Here is a 21508-nt window from a genome sequence, read left to right as displayed (position 1 = left end):
CACCAAAAGTAACTTGCGGAATCTGTTGTCTTTTGCCCTGATCTTTTAGGGAAGAAAATGTGTGTCAGTCCCATACACGGCAAGGAGGGCATGGGAGGGAATGTAGTAAATGAGGGAGAACTGAAAATATTAACAGGTGGAAGGGGACCAGGTGACTACAGGAGAGAAGGGGTTGTTGCTGTGGCAAGGTATAGATGATGTAGGGATTTCAAATTAAATTTGTAAAAAACAAAGTTTTTTGGTTAGGTTTTTTTTTTTCCATTGTTCTTGGAACAGCTCAGTGTTTTAAAAATTTGACACCAACTTGTCTGTGAACCAACAGCATGCTGTTGAAAGTAAAGCAAACTGTGTCTGGGACTATGTTAGGGGGAGCGTGGTCAGCAGGTGAAAGGAAGTTATTTTTCCCTTCACATAGTGTTTCTAAAGTCATACATGGAATATTGTGTCCAGCTTTGGACACCCCAATGGAGGAGGAGTGTTGAGATACTGAAGAAGCTCTAGTAGAGGACTGCTAAAATGGTCAGTCATAGGACACATGACCTGCAGGGAAGGTTGAGGTAAGTGGGTTTGGTTTAGCTTGGCAAAGAGGGGGCTCAAATCGCAGCCTATGACTTCTTGAAGGGCACTTACAAAGATGATACAGCCATACTTTTGGTGATGGCTGACAGAGAAACAAGGAGCAGCAACAAGTGTTGTCTCGGGGGTTCAGGTTGGACTTTTAGAAGAGCTTTGCTAGGAACATAGTGCAGCAGTGGAAGAGGCTATCCAGAAAGGCTGTGGAGCTTCCCTGGGAGATTTCCAGGGCTCTTCTAGACAAAACTGTGGGTGAATTTACCCAGTGTTGTTAGCAGTCGTGCTCAGTGTGAGAGGCAGGACTAGGTGAAATCCCTTCCAACGTGTCTGTGACTTAGTTTTGTGTATTGGACTGAACTGCTAAATTAAAGAAAGCAGTCTACAACCAACTAACAAGCAGATGAGAATTTCTCTACATGTAAGTAGGTGTTACTGTAAGCATAGATACCAGGTTGGCTTATTAACAAAAAAAATGGAATCTGGAGAATGGTTTTGGGTTTTTTTTTTTTTTAGTACATGGGTGTTATGTAAATTATTGTCTTTGTGTTGAAAAAGATGCACCGTTAAGTGAAAACATAACCAATTGATTTTAAGCAGTGAATTTGTAAGTTATCTTTATATCATCTAGTCTGATTGCTAAATCACAGTTACTGCTTTTAAAGCAATTTAGATATCCCTCTGAATTTGTCTTGGGCTTTTTCTTATGCCTTTCCCCCACTAAAAGTTAAAAATAGGATTTCTTGTATCTGATATTTTCTCCCTTCTAAGTGTTGTTCACTGCTATTGATCCTTCTCTCAAAGCGATTTTTGGTAAGGGGCTCAGAGACTTGAAGTCAAGTCATCTTTTATGAAGTATTACAGTGGAACAAATCTGCGAGTAATTTATGAAATAGATCTTTCTGGGTAGGAGCACAGAATGTGAAAAAATAATTTGTGGTATGATTTACATGAAGGAACCATTTCACTAAACTGTAAAACAGTTAGTTTTATGAAGAGAGTTATCTATTGTTAGAGAGATAGACTAACCCAGTGGAGGTGTGGATTAAGTAGAGTGCTACTTTTAAAACATAGGTTACTGACAGCATGCAATTTAAATATGATTTTAAAAATTTTTTCTAATCTTTTGATAAATACATACTGCCACTGTTTCATACTTAGTTTCTATAATGCTTCTATTATTTCAAATAAATCCTTTTTTCAGTCATGGCATATATGTTCATAAACTCTTCCAAAACAGAGAGAAAGGATTAGCATAACTATTGCTGAAAATGGGACACTGCCCTCACCACCACCTCCAGCAGAATAAATGAATTGGAGAAACAAAATATTATTCCTTTGCTCATCCTTTGTTTATAATATTGTCCGATTGTGACATGATTTCACAGGGGACTTGTGTTCAGTCTGTCCTGTCCTGGTCTGTCCTTTGCTGCTAGCCAGTCTCAAAACCATGACACTCTCTTACTTCACTCAGAAATAAAACTCAACAAGTTATGAATTGTCAGTAGTAAAACAATGCCGTCAGCTGACGTGGACATTTAGAAGAGTCTGTTCTGTTTTCATCTTGCACAGCCTTAAAGCTTCGTGGGCCTTTTATTTCACTTTCGGTTGTATTTATCACGAGGGCTTAATGCCTTGGGTTTAGATCTCTTCAAAATTCCTGTGCCTGCAGTAACACTATCCCTTAAATGTGTTACCGGTGCCCATGCTCATACCAGTAAATATTGCTGTATATGATGGAGTCACAAATACAATTTTCTGTGGCCTGAATTTTATGGATGAAGACTTGTTTACAGTGAAAAGACTGGTTGCTGCTTTTTTGGAAAGCATGCAATGAAGCCAAATGAGCTACTTACCAGTAAAATGAGAGATTGCTCATTTGTTTAAAAGAATTATCCCTGATGTGTACAGCTTGGCATTAAGTTCCAGAAACATGGTCAGTGTAAGGGATGGGGAAAAATCCTGTGAAACCCTATTTGCATTTTGCAGGAGGACATTACATGCCAGACTTCAGACTGGGCCTGGAGGTGGCAGTGAGCAACCTGAGTTACCCCTGACACATTTCTGCTTGTTAGTGGATTTTTTGTTGGATATAGTTTCTTTGGTAAGAACTGCTTTATTCATTGCTAATACTGGGACTCTATAATCTACAGAAATAGTGTGTCTGCCTTATTAACTTTTTCCTGAAAATATATTCCCATAAATTGGAGGGCACCTTTAGAAGAAGTTTTGGGTTCATTGTATGATTCTTGATAGACTGGTTGGATATAACAACAGTGTTTTTTATGATGTTTGTACCTGAAAATGTTTGTCTGTCCTTGATTTCTTTTTGCTAAAACTACACTGTATTCATTACAAGTATAGTCTTTTGTAGTTTGATATGCTAGTTTAGATGTGCAATTTTCTTTTAAGGGTCTTGTGAATGTCATTATAAGATGTATCTTCTTTTCCTGTTGCCGTTGCTTAATGTAGCAAAGACTGTTGGAACTGTTTTTTCTATACCTGTCTTTCCTCAATTCTTTGCTTTCTCATTTCAAAGCCTACTAGAAGTATGAGAGTGCTGTGTCAGGTATGGCAATCAGCCTGTTTTCCCTTAGTTCTTAATAACTTGTTTATCTTTCGTTCTTACACTGTTATATTAAGGTTATTAAAATAATAATAGTAGTAGCGTTCTTTAGCCTTATTGTTATGTTTTGTGATGTGTAATGAGCAAAATGTAGAATTCTGAAAAAGAGCTAAATATATTTGTTGGTTAACCAACTGTACAGTTAATTTTGTAATTATTTTTGAGTAAAGCATGTGTTTCTCATTCTGAGATATTAAGATTTTAATTTTCCTTTTTATGTTTTCCATATGTTTAGAACACAGTTAAGCAAATGATAGGTACCATTGTTATAGAAAATAACTTTCAGCGTGGAATTTGTGTTACAGTTAGTGTTTTCCTGTTGCTTTGGTAGGAGACTTACATTGAAATACAGACAGAACACTTGCCTCAGCTGTTGCTCAGGATGATTTCTGCGTTGACGAGCCATCTTCATACTTTGCACTTGTCCGAGCTTACTGATTCTCTCAGACTCTGCTCGAAGATCCTCAGTAAGGTTCAGCCTCCATTGCTCTCTGCTGGTACAGATGGTATCCTGCAGCTTCCTAGTGGACACAGCAGCTCCATCAAAGAATGGGAAAATAAAAAGGTAACTGATTATGTTTTGCAGCATCTTGTAAAAATACTTTTTGTTTGGAAAGGAAAAGTGGGCTTGCTAAGTGTGTGCTGCACCACCTACAAGTCATTGATTAGATTTAGTTTAACAATACATGTTACATGTGAAACTTGGGTCATCAAAAGAAATCATAATTGGGGACTTTATTTGGTAAAAGGTCTTGATTCTTAAGGGATTTTATCTATATTTAATATTACGCATTATAAATCAGTTCAGAATCAGGGCCTAAGAATGAACTAATCAACTAAAGTTTGAAGCTGTAATGCACTTCGAGTCTGATCACATAGAATAACTTGACTCAAAATAATTCTCTGTTTTGACTATGTATCAGGCATATGTAAATTCTCCTCTCATCCAATTTCTGTGCATCAAGTTAACAGCCATCAGTTATTTTACTGTCACATATAATAAAGAAATAGAAGAAACAAACCAGCCAGCAGCTCTTTCTCTTTTAACATTGTCCAGTTTAGTCCACGCAACCATGGCTCTGTAAGGTATGCTAAGTGACATGCCCTGAAATCCTTGTTCTCTCATAGATCCAGCTGAAGAAACTGGAGGAACATCATAGAATAATTTAGGTTGGGAGTGACAGTTGCAGGTCACTGCTCAAAGCAGGGCTGATTTCAAAGTTAGATTCTACTTTAAAGCTAGGTCAGGTCATTCAGGATCATATCCAGCTTAGTTTTGGATATCTCCAAGGATGAAGATTCCACAACTTCTCTGTACAGGTTGTGTGTTTGCGCTGTGTTATTTAATCAGAATTTCCATTGTTACAACTTGCTTGTTGCCTCTTATTCTTTCACTGTGGATTTCTAAGCATGCATCCATCTTTTCAACTACCTAGTGGGAAGTCACAGACAGCAATAAAGACACTGTCTTCCTCTCCGCAACTCTCAGCATTCTTAAGACTGAGCAAATCCAACTCTGAGCTTTCCTCCTATGTCATGTGCTCCTATGGTGGCCCTCCACTGGACTTAGTACATCAATGTCTGGTTTGTACTAATCACCGCAAACTTGGACACGGTATTCCAGATGTGGTCTTAATCCTGCTGAGCAGAGGGGACTGATCACTTCCCTTATTTTGCTAATACAGTCCCATCTGCGGTTGCCTTCTTCACCAGAAGGGTCCACTGCTGGCTCCTGTTCACCTTGTCCATTAGGACTACAACATCCTTTATGCAGGATCCTATCCTTTTACTTTCTAGTAGCTGATAGCTGCCTGGTTTTGTTCTTTTGCCTTTTTTTTTTTAATAAAGCCTATTTTGTTTGAATGATATTGCCCTTTGAACCCTCAATGACCTTTTTCTTTGAGTTACCATGGCCTCATATGTGGCGATGTCTTCTGTTAAGAGATAGTGAAATTAATTAGCATGTTTGGGATCTCCTTGACGTTGTATTCTGTAAGACAGGATCACCCTTCATGTCTTTCCAAGCCTTTTAGTACATATTAACACCGGAAACAGTGAAAGCTATCTCAAATTATCATTTTAATTCTTACTCCATCTCTGGTAAAGCAAGATGTAATTCACCATTAGATAATGATGTATCTGTTTTTATTTATTAATGAAAAAGTTGTTCAGATTTTTAGATTATGTTCAAATTCTGTATTTAAGATGACTAATGATTAGTATGGCAGACAGCAAGACAGCTTTATGGGCCCACTAGATTTCGGGCAACATCTGCCATCACTGGTAAGATAGCTAATTGAGAAGCATGTGGACATGTTCTTTACCTGCATTGACTCCCGCTGGTCCATGCGTTTCTGTTTAAGTTGTTTCCCTATTCACCTCACACCTCAGCCAGGAGGCAGAAACTGTGCTACCAGTTGCCAACAAGGCTACGGGGGGCTAGAGCAGCCCAGAAAGCCACTGAGGGTTCTTTTTCAGTAGAAATCATTCATCAGATTTGTGCATATTCTGAACTGATGAGGAATTAAGATGCACGGTGAATTGTGAAGAACAAGGGTTTCTGGGAGATTATTATTTTTCTTCTTTCTAGTTGCAAATGGTTAGCAGTTTTAAACTGAATGTTTATTTCTTCTTTTATAATTATAACTTTGTATTTGAAGGAAATCCCCAACTTACAAATCTCAGGATTGGTATATAAAAAGAATGATGCTAGTTAGTTATAATTATACCATATATACATCTATGAATTAAGATTCCATCGACATTTAAGAGACAATTTTTTCAGTCAAAGAGCGTAAATTTTATTGAGGAATTGAGTTGGCTTTATTAGTATAAATGTGAAAGTGGGAAAAATGTTTTTTTTAAGTTATGAAAGATTTTATTCTTCATTTACAGCTCCACAGTTCGCTTTTTTTATGGTTTTTTGACAACTTTTAGTTGTAATGTTAAATGACATTTATCCTGCCTTCCTAATGAAAGAAAAGTTTAATAGTTGTGGTTCTCCTATCAGTAGTGTATTTAGACAGTTATTAGGTTAAAATAATATCTAATGTGATTATTTGCTTGTACAGTGGGAACTCCAAAAGCATGATCAGAGCAGTGTATGCTTTTTCCTGCTCTCTCAAGTCTTCCCGTTCTTCTTGGCTGACATCTCCTTTTTGTCTCCTTTGCCTCCAGGCATTCTTTACTCCTTTCTGACTGCAGTAGTTTCTGATTAACAGATAAATAGCTTGTCCTTTTGTAGAATGTGCTAAAATTTAAAGTATTAAAAGAATCTTACTAGCTGAAGTGACCATAAGCAACATAGTTCAATGTCCTGCTTCCTGCTGGAAGTGAGGTGTTTTCTTTAATGTATTAATATTTTGGTTTATGATGCTGTATAAATTAGTAATACCTGTGCCTGTGCATTTCAGCACTTTTTTCATAAAAAATAGACATGATTATGATATGAAGAAAATGTTATAAGGAATAATATTTAAGGTATTTTACTTTTTTTTTCATAGTTAGCTTGGTCTGGCAAGTTTACTGAAACACCAAACATAATTTTTGCATAAAATGTATTTATATTAATAAAAAAAATGTGGAATAAAATTGTTGCTTTCAAATGGAGAAATTTTCTCACTAGGACCTCAATAACCCATTTTGAACAATCATTAAACTTATCTCACTCAGGTGCCGTCAGTTTTACTTGAAAATCCTAATGATGTGTTTGAGGATGGTGAAAATCCTCCAAGCAGTCGATCATCAGAAAGCGGATTCACTGAGTTTGTACAATACCAGGCAGATACAACTGATGACATTGACAGAGCACTGAACGAAGGTCACGGTGCACCTGGCATTCCTATTATTGGTAGCACGTCCTCAGAGACTGAGACGGCATCAACTGTAGGATCAGAGGAGACCATTGTACAGCCTCCTTCCATAATGACACAGGGGACAGCAACTCGAAGTGGGAAAACGATCCAAAAGACTGCAATGCAGTGCTGTTTGGAGTATGTCCAACAGTTTTTAACCAGATTTATCAACCTGTATATCATTCAGAGTAATTCCTTGTCTCAGCCCTTAGGGGCAGAGCTTCCAGTAGACCCCACTAGAGAGCAAGGACAGACCACAAAATGGGACAGAGAATCACAAGGTGATGCTAAGGTGAAGAAGACTAACAAGAAAAAAACACCGAAAGAATACCTTCCTGCCTTTATTGCTGCTTGTCAGCTGTATCTTGAATGTTCAAGCTTTCCTGTTTACATTGCTGAAGGAAACCATACTTCGGAATTACATCCTGGGAAGCCTGAAGTTGGTAAGCTGCGCTCTTCTTTGTTCTTTGCTTTTAAAATATGGGGGCTTGTTTTGTTTTGTTTTTCAAAAAAAATTTAAAGTAATAGTATTTGTGCTTTGTGTGTGGTGCTGTTTACTGTTCCTCTCAGAAGTGTAAGTTTCCTTCTGTATGAATTGGTTTGTTTTCTGGAAACTAAACTATTTTCTCTGAGATTTTAAGAATATTGCTGGCATGGTATTTGACACTAATTAATATTGGGGTGACAAATATAAATTATACAAACCGAAGCCTGAGAGTAGAATCTGGATTTTCAGATGTTCCTCTTTACTGTATGGATCCGTGATGTTTTCTGTGTCATATTTTGTAATAGCCACAGCTGACATCAAGTATGTTTTTAGCTTTGCTTTATCAATTTTGGATTGCTGTGCACATTGATCACTTTGTGCAATACATAGAAATTAAAGCTTCTGTCCAATAAAAATCAAGCCAGATAAGAAATTAATTAATTTAACTTCACTCCTATTAAAGGAACAGTTCTTGCAAAAAATTATTCTAGCTACAGTTGCATTAGAAAACAAAACAAAAATGGTGGGTTTTGTGCAGTGTGTGTTCACAGGTAGGTGAGCACATTCAGATACAGAAATGTGATTAAACTGTTGAAGTTCTGGATTACTGTAAAATGTGACATTTTAGATGGACAATCATTTTTACAGTTTGTAAACTCTTCAGTTTACAGTTCTAATTTTGATTCCACTTCTGACCTGTAGCTTGAGAGCTGCTGCCTTAAAATGATATCATGGTGGATATCCTTGAAGTATGCAAGAAATAGTTACAACGATTTTGGCTATTGTCACAGTCATCTACTGTGATTTTTTTTTTTTTTTTTTTTCCCCTAGGAAACTTCATGGTTGCAGCTTTTTGTTCTTAGCCACAACTTTAAAAATCTGTTAAAGGCTAAGGGGTGGGCACTGCTTCGAGATGAAGTTTTTTGGCTTTTGGAAATAAGCATGATAAATTAACATGACTGCTTCTTCTATTTCTGTAGTCTTTGAGACGTGTTCTATATGTCTTCCTTATACAGCCAGGAGCAGAGCATATCTTTGACTTTGAGATCCAAACATATCAAATGTTTATGTCAGTTGAAGGCAAGTTGGTTACAGCTGTTTATTCATTAAGGGTACTGAAATGCTACACGACCACTGCCTTTTGTAAAACATCTAACACAGGATATTTGTGCTTCTATATGATCTGCCTGACCCTGAAAAATGTGATTGTACTTATTTACTTATTTGTTCCAAAGACTAGCAACCTACAAATCAGTGTTGTGGCAGAAGTCTAAAAATATTTTAAAAATCAGCACTTTGCTTATTACTTTTCTGTGGATATAGCATTTTTGATTATCGTTGTCTTGAAAACTCTGAAGCAGAAAGCCTGTAGATGTTGAGTGGGATGTGCCTTGCATGAAGGCAGCAGTGATTCCAGGAATCCTTTTCACTTTGTTAAATGTCTTGGATTTGCCTTGCTTGTTCATCGTCTGAATCTTCCTATTTGTGATGTTGCATTTGCAGTCTATTAAACAACATGACTTTGAGGAGGAAGCGTAAATTATAGGTGGTTGAAATAAAAAGGATTTTGTTTCAAACGTAAACATCTGTTGTACGGAGTGGCAGGGCAGATGGGAATAGCGATGGGAATGGGGCTTCATAGCTATCCCAGGAGTCCTGCTTCCCGTAACGAGCGTGCCGACGCAACAGAGAATGGAGAGTGGGAGCAGGTAGTTACCATAGTTTGCACATCAGCCTTTTCTTCATCTATTGATATGTTTTTCTACTGCAGAAGAGGCTGGTTTTATGTTCCTTAATTTGGAACATACTTTGGTGGGTTGCATTAGTGATGTGACCCAATTGCCTTTAATCAATGGTGAGAGTCATCAGTCTGTTTATTTGAAGGAGGCAGATCAATCTGATATTGATAGAACATAATTGTGGTTAAATTTTGCTGTATGCTTAATTTCTCAGATAAATGTGTGCTGGTTTTAATTGAAGAAATTAAAAAGGGAACTGAGTCAAACTCAGAATAATGTTTATGTCTGTAAACTCTAGAACACTCTGTGGATTTGTTAGGTATGTGTAGGCTCCAGTTTACATTGCAAAATTAACTTGTGGCTATAAATTAGAAATTGCATCATCCTTCTCTTAATTCAAAATAGATGCTGTTATTTGATCCTATTAAATGGCACTTCACTTTGGTCCGATTCTAGAAGCATTTGCCTATTTTTAGGAACATGATCAACAGAGTTCTTTTAAGTTTGGTACCTCTAAAATAACAGGGTGCATTATTCACTTGGAGAGTTGACTGTGAACTTCAGAGAAAAATGCTTTCATTGTCAGTACTAAGTGAGGGGACAGTAAAAAGGGGAAAACAACCACCTACAGTGAAAGTAGAGTATGGTCTAATAGGATCAAGTTTCTGCCACATAAATTTTCACAGATACTTCTAAAGTGTTACTAGGAAAATCTCTATATTTTTTGTCAGTTTGAATGTATGTCAATAATTTTGTGTTTACATTTTAATATCTATATAATATATAGTATATATAAAGTTATTATATACATATGTAATAGTACAGAATTATTCCAGACTGCAAACTACAATGTTAAGACTTGATTGCTCATCAAGAATTTCCTGAAAAAGGAAAGTGAACGGAAGGATGAGTGAAGTTTTAAAAGTCCAGTTTTGTCTAAAACATGAAATTGCGTGGATGCATTTCCATTAAATTTATTTTTCTTTTCTTTGTTCAAATTTGCTTATTCATTTTTGGTTATGAAATGTTTGAACTGATACAGTATTGCATTCTTAATTAGATTGTTTTAAAGATAGAAGTATCTTTCTCTTGCATACGTTTTCCTAAACCCGCACCAATACCTAGGTTGAACTATGAAAGACGAAAGAGAATTGTGCATGTGGTTATAGGATGTAAGAGGAAAAATTCATAGTATTTAAAATGGTTAAATGAATGTATCGTCTGTGATTTTTATTTCAGACTGTGAACAAGTACAGCCTCCACTGTGGCTACAGACTTTAATGAATGCTTGCAAGCAAGCAAGTGATTTCAGTGTGCAGGGTGTTACTATTTCCCTTGTGATGGACTTGGTTGGATTGACTCAATCTGTTGCTCTCGTCACTGGAGAAAATCTGAACAGTGTGGAGACTACTCAGCCTCTTAGCCCTAACCAGGGAAGAGTGGCTGTGGTCATCAGACCTCCTCTTACTCAAGGCAATCTGAGATATATGGCTGAAAAGACAGATTTCTTTAAGGTACAGTGTGGTATCTCATTGCTGTTTTTGTTAGACTTCTTTTCCTGGCTGGTGAAGACTGACAGTCTTGGCCACTTTACCATTGTTGGTATGGTAAACCAAATTTTCTTGCTGAGTATTTTGATAATAGTTGTAACTTGTGTTAGACTCTAAATGGAAAGATATAGTAAGTTTTCCCACTGTGATTGTCTTACTGACTGCTTGGGTGAAAATCCTTGTTTGAATGAATATTTTAAAAATATAATTTATATTTTAAAATATAAATAACACCTGATTGAATAGCATCATTCATTAGCAAAGGTATGAAACTGAGATGTGCATAATGTAGGACTCTGGCACAATCTCTGCATTTGTGTAACTTATGTAAGAAATCATTTACAAAAGATAGCAGCAGAGTGAATTATAGTTCAGTGAAAATTTATTTCTGGAGATATCTGTGAGTTCTGACTCCTAACAGGAGTTTTTTACATAGGAAGTTATTACAGTGTTTCAAACAGTTCCTCAAACAAAAATATGAACCAAAAAGAACATTTTTATAGATTGCCTGTTGGTCATATGGTGTCATGAGATGTAATGTCTCTCATCACTGCATGAGCTCAACATAGTCTAGAGGAAAACAAGGGATGATACTCATTCACTTGTCTCTTGCAACTTTTCTTTTCATGTACAAAGCATATAGCTTTAACTCTTTGGGACCAGCTGGGTGATGGAACTCCTCAGCATCATCAGAAGAGTGTGGAGCTCTTTTACCAGCTGCACAATCTCGTTCCGTCTTCTAGCATTTGTGAAGATGTTATTAGTCAGCAGCTGACTCACAGAGACAAGGCAAGTTGTTCATATATTTACTAAAAGATGACTTAAATATATAACTACAGGTATAGTTATTTACCTGTAGTTATATATTTAGAAAAAGGACTTGGTGCCTCGGAAGGCATAAATAACTTCACTATTGAAAAAATATAGCCTTACATTCATTGTTTCCAACATAAAAAATACTGTTACCTTTTTTATTTGCATGCAGAACAGTCATCTGTTTCTGTTTGGTAATTTCACTCTTTATTCAGCAGATGTGAATTGTTTTGTGTACCTGCATATATTTTGCAGCAGTGTTGTGGGTCCTTTCTCCTGTGAGAAGTGTGTTTTTTCTAAATGCATGTGAAGCTTGCTTTGCTTTCCAGAATGCTGCTGTTTCCCTTAGGTTTTTTTTTTCTAGACTGTGATCAGTCTCATGTCCTTTCTGTAATTTTCAGGTTTTACAGCTTTTACTTAAAGTTTTCATTATTGTGGCAGATATTGGTTGTATTAGCCATTGCCTAGCCATGTATTTGTACCGTAGCATGGCGTTTACTATTGTTTGCAGCCTTGCTGGAATAACACTTTGCCTTGATCAACCACAATAAAGAAATAAAGGCATAAAAATTGCTGGTTTAATACCATTTTCACCATGAAATATTCTGCATATTGTTACTAGTCATTAGAAGTCCTTTGGGCAGTAAGCATGTCCTGTTTGTCCAAATAAAACTCCAAGTTCCAGAGCTAAATTTGGCATGTTAGTGATGAACTCAATTTACATCGTATCTGGCTAGACAATTCTTATGTCTCTTTCTAGCCAACTTATTTTCATTCCCTTATTTCCATGGATACCGTGTTTAATCCCGTCATTCCAGACATTATCTCTAAGAAATCCAGTTCTTTCTCTGCCTCTGTGTGCTTGAGTTTTCATATTGAAAACTGTGATCTCTTCTGGTGCCTGATACATACAGATAAACCCACTGGAAACAGAGCTGTGCAACTTGTGAGAGTAAAATCAGTATTGTTCAAGATATGACATTGTGTATTTAAAACTTTTTCAAGGTAAACTGTGAAATTAAAGCAGCCAAGGTCAAGATGGGGGAGAATCCTTTCATGCTACTAAGTTGTTCACATGGACCTATTGCTGCCTATTACTGTTTTTAATGTTAGAAAATAGGATTTTAAGTTAATTTTAATAATTTCATTATATATTTTAAGCTGCTGTATACCTCTTGTTTTTCCAGTTCTTATCAGAGGCTGTTGTATTCTGATAGATCTAATTTATAATTTGATCCACAGAAAGTAAGAATGGAAGCTCATTCAAAGTTTGCGGTTCTGTGGCATCTCACCCGTGACCTTCATATTAACAAGTCTTCTTCCTTTGGCCGTACCTTTGACAGGTTGGTGATTGCAAGCAGAATTCACTTGAAATAATTTTGCTTCAAAATCTTTTAACTTCATTATTCTAGCAGCATAGAGTGTTTAGAAATTGGAGAACTACAGTGTAACTGTGAGAGCGAGGAAGGAGGATGATTAATGAATTTGTGTCAAACAACGTGATTTTCACAATGATGATTATGTAAGCTGTAAATTTTTCTGGTAGCTGTAAAGAGTAGGACAGGAATGGTCACACAATTCACGTATCACTGTGGTTGAAATATTTGGGTATATTGAAAGTAGTATGTGAGTTCTTGCTATGATTTGGTGAAAACAAAAGAGAGAGAGGTGAACCCAGAAGTGAATTTTATGAGAGTGGAAAGTAACAGTAAAGCTAAGAAAACTGAAGAACAAAATTGCAAGTAAGCACTAAGAGAAAGTTCTTTTGTTTAATCTGTGTGTTTCGTGTAAGATCTCATTTATGGCAAGCAGCAGAGGATTTCTGGTTTGTGTTCTGGTATCAGAGTACCTTCTTAGAGTCTGATTCATTCAGCTTTTTCTGAACTAGTCTGGTCTTCCTCAGCTAGCACAAATGTTGTGGAAAGTGCTTATTTAAATTTCCTAATGTATACTTAGCTGGAGGAAGTGGAGTAAAAAGGTTCTTATTTCTTTGGCTTGATACTGTCACTCCTTGCAGAAGTGGTGATAAATCCTGTACATACAGCTAAGAGCTTATGAACATGTGCTACTGGAGCATGTAAAACAGTTGGTAAAATTCAGAGTCCCATTTATATAATATTGTTTTTCCCCAAGTCTGAAAAGGATTCTAAAGGCTACAACTATTACAAGAAGAAAACAGGAAGTGGTGAATTGTCAAGTATATTTCTCTTCTCTGTTGTTGAAGAAAAGGTCTTTGAATAGGTTATCTTTTCTATATATCTGTGTGAGCTGGCTTTTAAAGTTTTATCTTTTTTGTACTGCACTGGCACTTAGTAGGCAACCAAAGCTTGTTATGCTAGTAGCTGTACAAATACTTGAACTGACTGTGCAATTGCTACTATTAGAGCAGTTATCGTAACTGACTTTATCACCAGCTCTTCCTGGCCATTTCTTCATTAGGCTAGACTAAAATATAAAACTGCACGTTGCAAAGTTTGAATTCCAAAGAAAATCCTGTTTTGTATGGAGAAGGCCCTGGAGTATGTACTGATATGTTGAAAATTATCATATATAGGATTAAAATGGGATTATTCTGGGAGTAGTGTAGAATTCATGCTAAATTATTCTTCTTTCTATTCTAGATCTTTGTTTATCATGCTGGACAGCCTTAATAGCTTGGATGGTTCTACGTGGTCAGTGGGACAAGCCTGGTTAAATCAAGTGCTTCAAAGACATGATATTGCAAGGGTTCTTGAACCTTTGCTCCTACTGCTTCTCCATCCAAAAACTCAGCGAGTTTCTGTTCAGCGAGTACAGGCTGAATGTTACTGGACTAAATCTCCCTATCACCCTGAAGAAGAAAATGAAAAGCACTTTATGCAGAAGTTTAGCTGTGCTGATGGTATGTACACAAGAAGACTAGGAAGTTCCTAATTAATTTATTTATTTTCTATTTGCATGCAACATCAAAAACGTAGTAAAAATTTTTGAGGGTAACTCGCAAGACAAAGTGCTGGAATAATTACTGCTTATATGTGCATTTGTGCATGTTTTTTCTAATTCAAGTTTGGATGTCCCAAGTATTGTGGAAGTTTTATTGTTCTCAAATGAAGATGATATGCAAGTATTTTAATGCAGAGCATTTCTTTATGTCTTACTGAACTTCAGTAGAACTTAAGAATATGCCTTGAAGTTTAACCATGAAATGCTTTTATGAACTAGGACTGCTGATGTGGGGCTGTCTGAAAACACGCTGATCAGGTTTGAAGGTGTTTGCGTGTATTGTGTAATTTTAGTAACATACTAATAATTTTTTTTTTTTTTGTGAAAACACCAGCAGATAAGACTGCATAAGGCTTCATGTTGTTTCGCTAAGGTCTACTGCTAAAGTGATCATGCTTTGGTTATGTGAATGTGTGTGTCTTTTGCATATTAACATTTTTTTTTTCCGCTGTGAAGCGGAAAGACACTATCTACTATGCCTCTATAATTTGAGGTTTCAATAATAGTTTAAATTCTAATTCTAAATTCTTATTCTGAAGAGCAAAAGTATTATGTCTAATTTTTTTGTGTGTTTTTCTTTAAGCATTTTCCCACGTGCCTATAAGCCAAGGACAACTTATTATACCTAAAGAAGGCAATGAAAAACAGCTCACTATGGATGAAATGGAGAACTTCAGCCTGACTGTCAACCCTCTGAGTGACAGACTTTCCTTGTTGAGTACCAGCAGTGAGACCATACCAATGGTTGTGTCTGATTTTGACCTTCCTGACCATCAGGTTGAAATACTTCAGAGTTCTGACTCTGGCTGTTCTCAGTCATCTACGGGAGACAACATCAGTTATGAGGTGGAAACAGAAAGCCTGAGTGCTCAGGATAGCTCTCAGACACTGAGAGAAGACTCACCAGATGAAATTGTGCAACAAGTGGTTACAGATCTTATATGCAAAGTTGTAAGTGGTCTTGGAGAAGAGGTTGAACCAGTTAAACATAATGTACATTCTGAGGATACTTCATGTAAGTTCAGTCCTTTGGATAACTCTGTAGAGGTGAGAAAAAATGAAGATCAAAATATTCAAAGTAGCCAGAGTAGTTTGCTTAGTAATGACAGCTCCCAATTGCTATCGGCCTCAACTGAGACTGGACTTGAGAGCTTAAGAGATGAAATTTCCAGAAATAACTCTTCACCCTGTATTGCAGAAAGCCAGCAATCCCTCTCTGATCTCACTCTTGCTTCCACTGAATCAAAGTCCAGAAAGCGAAGCCACAGTAGTATTCAGTTCAGCTTTAAAGGAAAGGTACCAGAAAAAATGTCAGAAAAAGAAACAATTGTTAAAGAGGCTGGTAAGCAACCAGGTGCAAAACCTAAGGTGAAAATAGCCAAAAAGAAAGATGAAGAGAAGAAGAAAGCACAAACAGAAAAGCTTAAACAAACAAATGTCTTCTTTAGTGATGGTCTTGATTTAGAAAATTGGTACAGTTGTGGGGAAGGAGAAATTTCAGAAATAGAAAGTGATGTGGGGTCTCCAGGAATGCGAAAATCTCCCAACTTTAATATCCATCCATTGTATCAACATGTGCTGCTTTATCTCCAGCTGTATGACTCTTCAAGGACATTGTATGCTTTTTCTGCAATTAAAGCAATTCTGAAAACAAATCCTTCAGCTTTTGTAAGTGCTATCTCCACTACCAGTGTCAACAATGCTTACACTCCTCAGCTGTCATTGCTCCAGAATCTTCTAGCCAGGCATCGAATATCTGTCATGGGCAAGGATTTCTACAGTCACATCCCAGTGGATTCTAACCATAACTTTCGGAGCTCTATGTACATAGAAATCCTTATCTCCTTGTGTTTATACTATATGCGGAGCCACTATCCGACTCATGTTAAAGTAACCTCACAGGACCTAATAGGAAACCGTAATATGCAAATGATGAGTATAGAAATTCTGACACTTCTCTTTGCTGAGTTGGCAAAAGTGATAGAAAGCTCTGCAAAGGGCTTTCCTAGTTTTATTTCAGACATGTTGTCCAAGTGCAAGGTTCAGAAGGTGATCCTGCATTGCCTGCTATCATCTATCTTCAGTGCACAGAAATGGCACAGTGAAAAGATGGCTGGAAAAAACATAGTGGCTGTAGAAGAAGGTTTCTCTGAAGACAGCCTTATCAATTTTTCTGAAGATGAATTTGACAATGGTAGTACTCTGCAGTCACAGCTTTTAAAAGTACTTCAACGGCTGATTGTGCTGGAACACAGAGTAATGACTGTGCCTGAGGAAAATGAAACAGGCTTTGACTTTGTCATAACAGACTTAGAGCACATCGGTCCCCAGCAGCCGATGACTTCTCTTCAGTATTTACATTCCCAGCCAATAACTTGCCAAGGCGTGTTTCTCTGCGCAGTGATACGAGCTTTACACCAGCACTGTGCCTGTAAAATGCATCCCCAGTGGATCGGCCTTATCACTTCTACGTTGCCTTACATGGGAAAAGTTCTTCAAAGAGTGGTTGTTTCAGTGACTCTTCAGCTCTGCAGGAACTTGGATAATTTAATTCAGCAGTATAAATATGAAACAGGATTATCTGATAATAGGTATGTGTATGTAGAGATGGATAATCTTTTTAAGCATGTTTGTTGGGGAGGGACTCTTTATCAGGGAGTGTAGTGATAGGATGAAGGGTAACAGTTTTAAGCTGAAGGAGGGCAGATTTAAATTAGATATTAGGAGGAAGTTTTTTTCTGTGAGGGTGGTGAGACACTGGAACAGGCTGCCCAGAGAAGCTGTGGATGCCCCATCCCTGGAGGGGTTCAAAGCCAGGCTGGATGAGGCTTTGGGCAACCTGGGCTGGTGGGAGGTGTCCCTGCCCATGGCAGGGGGTTGGAACTGGATGATTTTTAAGGTCCTTTCCAACCCAAACTACCCTATGATTCTTTACAATCAGATTAACCCATTAAAAAAAAATGAATTTCTTATTTTAGGCCTCTCTGGATGGCATCAGTCACTCCTCCAGATATGGTTCTTACTTTATTAGAAGGGATCACGACCATAATTCATTACTGCCTCCTGGATCCATCTACGCAGTATCATCAGGTAAACATATCTGGGTGTCTGAGAGGTTCCTATGCAGTCTATGTCAAATTAAGGACCGTGATTATATTAGCAGACATGAAGATCTGAGTGGGAAAGATACAAAATGTAATGTCTTAGCTGTAAGTATGTTTTTGTTGGTAAAATACACATCTCAAACTGAAAAATAATTTTCTGCTAATTATACTTTTAAGAGAATAGTCTTAGATTTGTTTGTTTGTTTGTTTTGGTTTGGGTTTGGGCTTTGGTTTTTTTGTTATCCTGAAATAACTAAAGTAGAAATTCCTTAATTTGCAGACCTCTAAAATGCCACTTTTTAGAGCTGGCTTTGTCTTGTGGAACTTCTCAGACTGATGCCTGTCCTGTTACTTTCTGGCTAGACTGTGTTCATCTTGCAATACTTCAAAACATTCTCTTTCTGCTCCTTCTGTATATTCCCAATTTGTCTTTTTAGTCAAACAATACTTCTAGGTCTGATATTTTGAGTATAGTCTTTGTTAAGAATTTGGCCAGATTCATTCTGCAAGAAAATTTTTGTCTTGCCCTCTGCAATCGTGGTTTTGGTGATATGGTGTTTTTTTGTAGTTTTTGTACCCCTTTGTCTTCCATTCATTTAAGTCATAAAAGTAACTGAAAAGTGTTTATTGTCTGTGCAAGTAAATAATTTTGCCTAGAGTATCAGTTACACTTAAAATTCTGAAATAATTGTTTTGCAAAGGTATAGGCAGATGGTACAGAATTGATTGCTGTAGACATGAGGCCTCGTGTTCAGAATGGATTTGATATTAAACAACTGAGCCAAAAGATTCTTTAACTATTATTTTTAATAGACTCAAAACCTGCACATACTGTAAGAATTATTGAAAAACTGTTTTGAAAAAGAAAGTTAAGGTTGAAAGCTTCTCTGTTAAGTCTCATTTTACACTATTTTACTTACGCTATTTGTGTAGTTATTTAATGCTCTTCCTCCTCTCTCCCCTTCAAATCCACTAGCTTTTGGTTAATGTAGATCAGAAGCACTTGATCGAAGCACGAAATGGGATCCTGTCTATCTTGCATATGATCATGTCTTCTGTGACTTTGCTGTGGAGCATCCTTCACCTTGCGGATTCTTCAGAGAAAACTACAGCTGCTGCTGCATCCATTACCATTATTAATCTTGGGTCAACAAAGGTCAGAATATCAGGGATAATATCATTTAAGTTGTTCATTAATACCTTTGTCAAACTAAATCCAATTCCATTCCCTTAAGTGTAAATTGAGTTTTGATACCTTTGTCCTCATCTACTCACCCACCCCACAAACGAGGCTTTTATGAATGGGTGTTGAATCTGCTTTTAAACTCGAGTGTATCAATTCAAGATAATGTCTCACCTCTTTGCTTTCTACAAAGAAAATAAAATCTGTCCTGAAAAAAAATTAAGCCACCCTTTTTTTTGCCTCAAAAGATATAAAATATTAATGTAAAATCTTAGCAAAAGAGAACTCTCCTCTTAAAATATCTAATACTAAGACACTTATGAACTAGTTCCTTTAGTCATTCAGTTGCCATACAGTGATGTGACTGTGCGTGGGGAAATGTCATAGCAGATAGCGAGCTGGTAATTGTAAAGAAAAGAACCTGAGTAGGGGTCACATAGGACTCTACGGAGAACACTGCCTAGCCCTCTTATTGGAAGCAGTTCGAACTTCTTATACTTCACATTATTAAATAGGAAAGTGTCATTTAGATTTGAAATCTTTTAAAATAAGATTTCCTCAGTTAATTTAAAATCTGTCAGATGCTGTTTGTGATAATGCTGTGTTACATCCTTTTCAACCTTCATCATTCAGATTGAAGGAATGAAAAAATAACTTATCTAAGGCTCCATGTCTTTGCACAGACAGCATCCATGGTCATATTTGTGCTGGACAGAGGGTTTCCTGCTCACTGAAAGGAAGGGGGTCTGTACTTGTTGATAGCCTATAATATTGTGCTGCTTCTGTGGAAAAAAATACAAGCTTTTGTACTCTGGTTAAACATCAACTCTTCTGTACACCCCAGCTTTTCTTTAATTTGCCCAAATCCCTAGTATTCAAAAGAGCATTCAACATGTCCTGTATATGAAGAAGTCCAGTTTGAATTTAGCTTGTTTGGTGTAGTATCAGAATAAGTTATTTTACTTTTTCACCTCATTGCTTTCAGGTAGTGCTGCTGTAGGTGCCTTGGAGATGGTAGATGTGGTTAAACACACACAAAACTGGAACTCTACAGAATTGTGTGCCTAAACAAGCTTTTTAAGCTTCATTGCAACTAGGTTGCTTTGGCAAACACACTCTTGGCAGGTGCATGAAGCTTATAGTTAAGCTCTGGAATCATACAGAGCAGTTTCCTGCAAGCTTAGACAATTCCTACTGAAATATCTCTGACCAAGATAAAAATGGTTTTCAGAAAACCGGTAGAAAGTACATTTTTGTCTGAAATCTTCATGTCATAGAAAACAGGCCAAGACAGATTAGGAAATACATTTCCTGACCCAAGTGTGCCTCAATAACTTCTGACATGCTTAAAAACCACATTATTAAGAGTTTCAGCAGTATTTCAGCCTTCCAGAGTAGTGTGTTCTTCTAAATCTTTATCTCACTTGCTACAAAGCAAGTCCATTGCTATTTGTAGCAGACATGAACATCATCTTCCTTTCTTCTTCCTAATGACCTCGTCCACATTTGATAACTGTTATATCTCCACTTATATGTTTTTCTCCTGGCTGTAGACAAACCCATTTCTGCCCCTTCTTGTAGGCTGTATTCCATAGCATCTTTCTTTCTATAGTTTGAGTTCTGTCAGTTTGTGGTACATTTTTTGAAGCAAGATGTCCAAAACTGGACATGGTGTGTGGTATATTCTTTCAGGGGAAATATTTAATGTCTTTCATGGGGTATTGCTATTTATGAATGCTCTTTTCCCCTTCCTTGCAGAGTTGTCATGGTGAGTTTGTGATCCATTATTATCGCAAGATTTTTTTTCTGTAGCACCATTATCTAAACAATTCTTCATCCTGAATCACTAAAGTTGTTTATCCCTATCTTTGCATGCGAAGATCAAGCCTTTATTGCAGCTTATCTTTTTTCAGGATGCTTTTTGAGTTTGTAACGTCGCTTTTAGTTCTGTACCTTTCTGTCAGTTGCTTCCCACTTCATTACCATCTGTAAATTTAACAAGTGTATTTTATTTTCCCTTGTCTCAGTCATGAATTAAATGGTTGAAGAGTACCACATGTAGAATAGAGCTTTATGACCCCTCTGAGTGTCCTTCAATTTTTATAAAAGTTAGTGGTTGTTACCATCCAAGTATGTCTTTCTAACTCTGTTTTGAACATAATGCGGAGGTGCTTACCTAAAGGTCTATGTGTTCTGCTTCCACATTTCAGAATTTGAGGCAGCAGATTCTTGAACTTTTGGGTCCAATTTCGATGAATCATGGTGTTCACTTCATGGCTGCTATTGCGTTTGTATGGAATGAAAGGAGGCAAAATAAAAATCCTTCTAGGACAAAGGTACGTGAATGCTACAGTGGTCACTTCAAATAGTGGTAATAGCTTTAATGTTTTAGAAGGAGTAAGGAGAAAATTCAGACATTCCACTGAAAAAAATACACAGTACGAAATATGGAGAATGTTTATATTGTATTTCTAATTGTCAACTGTACTGTCAGGGAGCTAGCATTTTATTTTAGAATGGGATAATCCTCCTGAATTCTTCAGGAAAATAATAAGTGATTCCAAGTCTCTAGATGAACTGTTAGTAACTAACATTTCAAT

At 36.9% G+C, this 21508-nt stretch overlaps 1 protein-coding gene across 1 annotated transcript in view; it reads left to right on the top strand.

Annotated features, from left to right (window-relative positions):
- DOPEY1 (dopey family member 1) overlaps positions 1-21508 on the top strand; it is a gene marked incomplete at its 3' end in the record, with an annotated part of 48775 nt that overhangs the window by 13241 nt on the left and 14026 nt on the right. Inside the window, exons 11-22 of the mRNA XM_010085733.1 lie at positions 2560-2674; positions 3110-3139; positions 3528-3761; positions 6869-7493; positions 10516-10790; positions 11463-11615; positions 12882-12982; positions 14261-14520; positions 15205-17212; positions 17600-17711; positions 18702-18881; positions 21119-21244. Coding sequence (XP_010084035.1) covers positions 2560-2674; positions 3110-3139; positions 3528-3761; positions 6869-7493; positions 10516-10790; positions 11463-11615; positions 12882-12982; positions 14261-14520; positions 15205-17212; positions 17600-17711; positions 18702-18881; positions 21119-21244 — 4219 coding nt within the window. The remainder of the gene's footprint in view (positions 1-2559; positions 2675-3109; positions 3140-3527; positions 3762-6868; positions 7494-10515; positions 10791-11462; positions 11616-12881; positions 12983-14260; positions 14521-15204; positions 17213-17599; positions 17712-18701; positions 18882-21118; positions 21245-21508) is intronic.

The sequence above is a fragment of the Pterocles gutturalis genome, unplaced genomic scaffold (assembly GCF_000699245.1).
Source record: "Pterocles gutturalis isolate BGI_N339 unplaced genomic scaffold, ASM69924v1 scaffold21475, whole genome shotgun sequence".
In the NCBI taxonomy this organism is placed as follows: Eukaryota; Metazoa; Chordata; class Aves; order Pterocliformes; family Pteroclidae; genus Pterocles; species Pterocles gutturalis.
The sequence above is the reverse complement of the archived record's forward strand: the minus strand, read 5'-3'. Positions and strand labels throughout refer to the sequence as shown.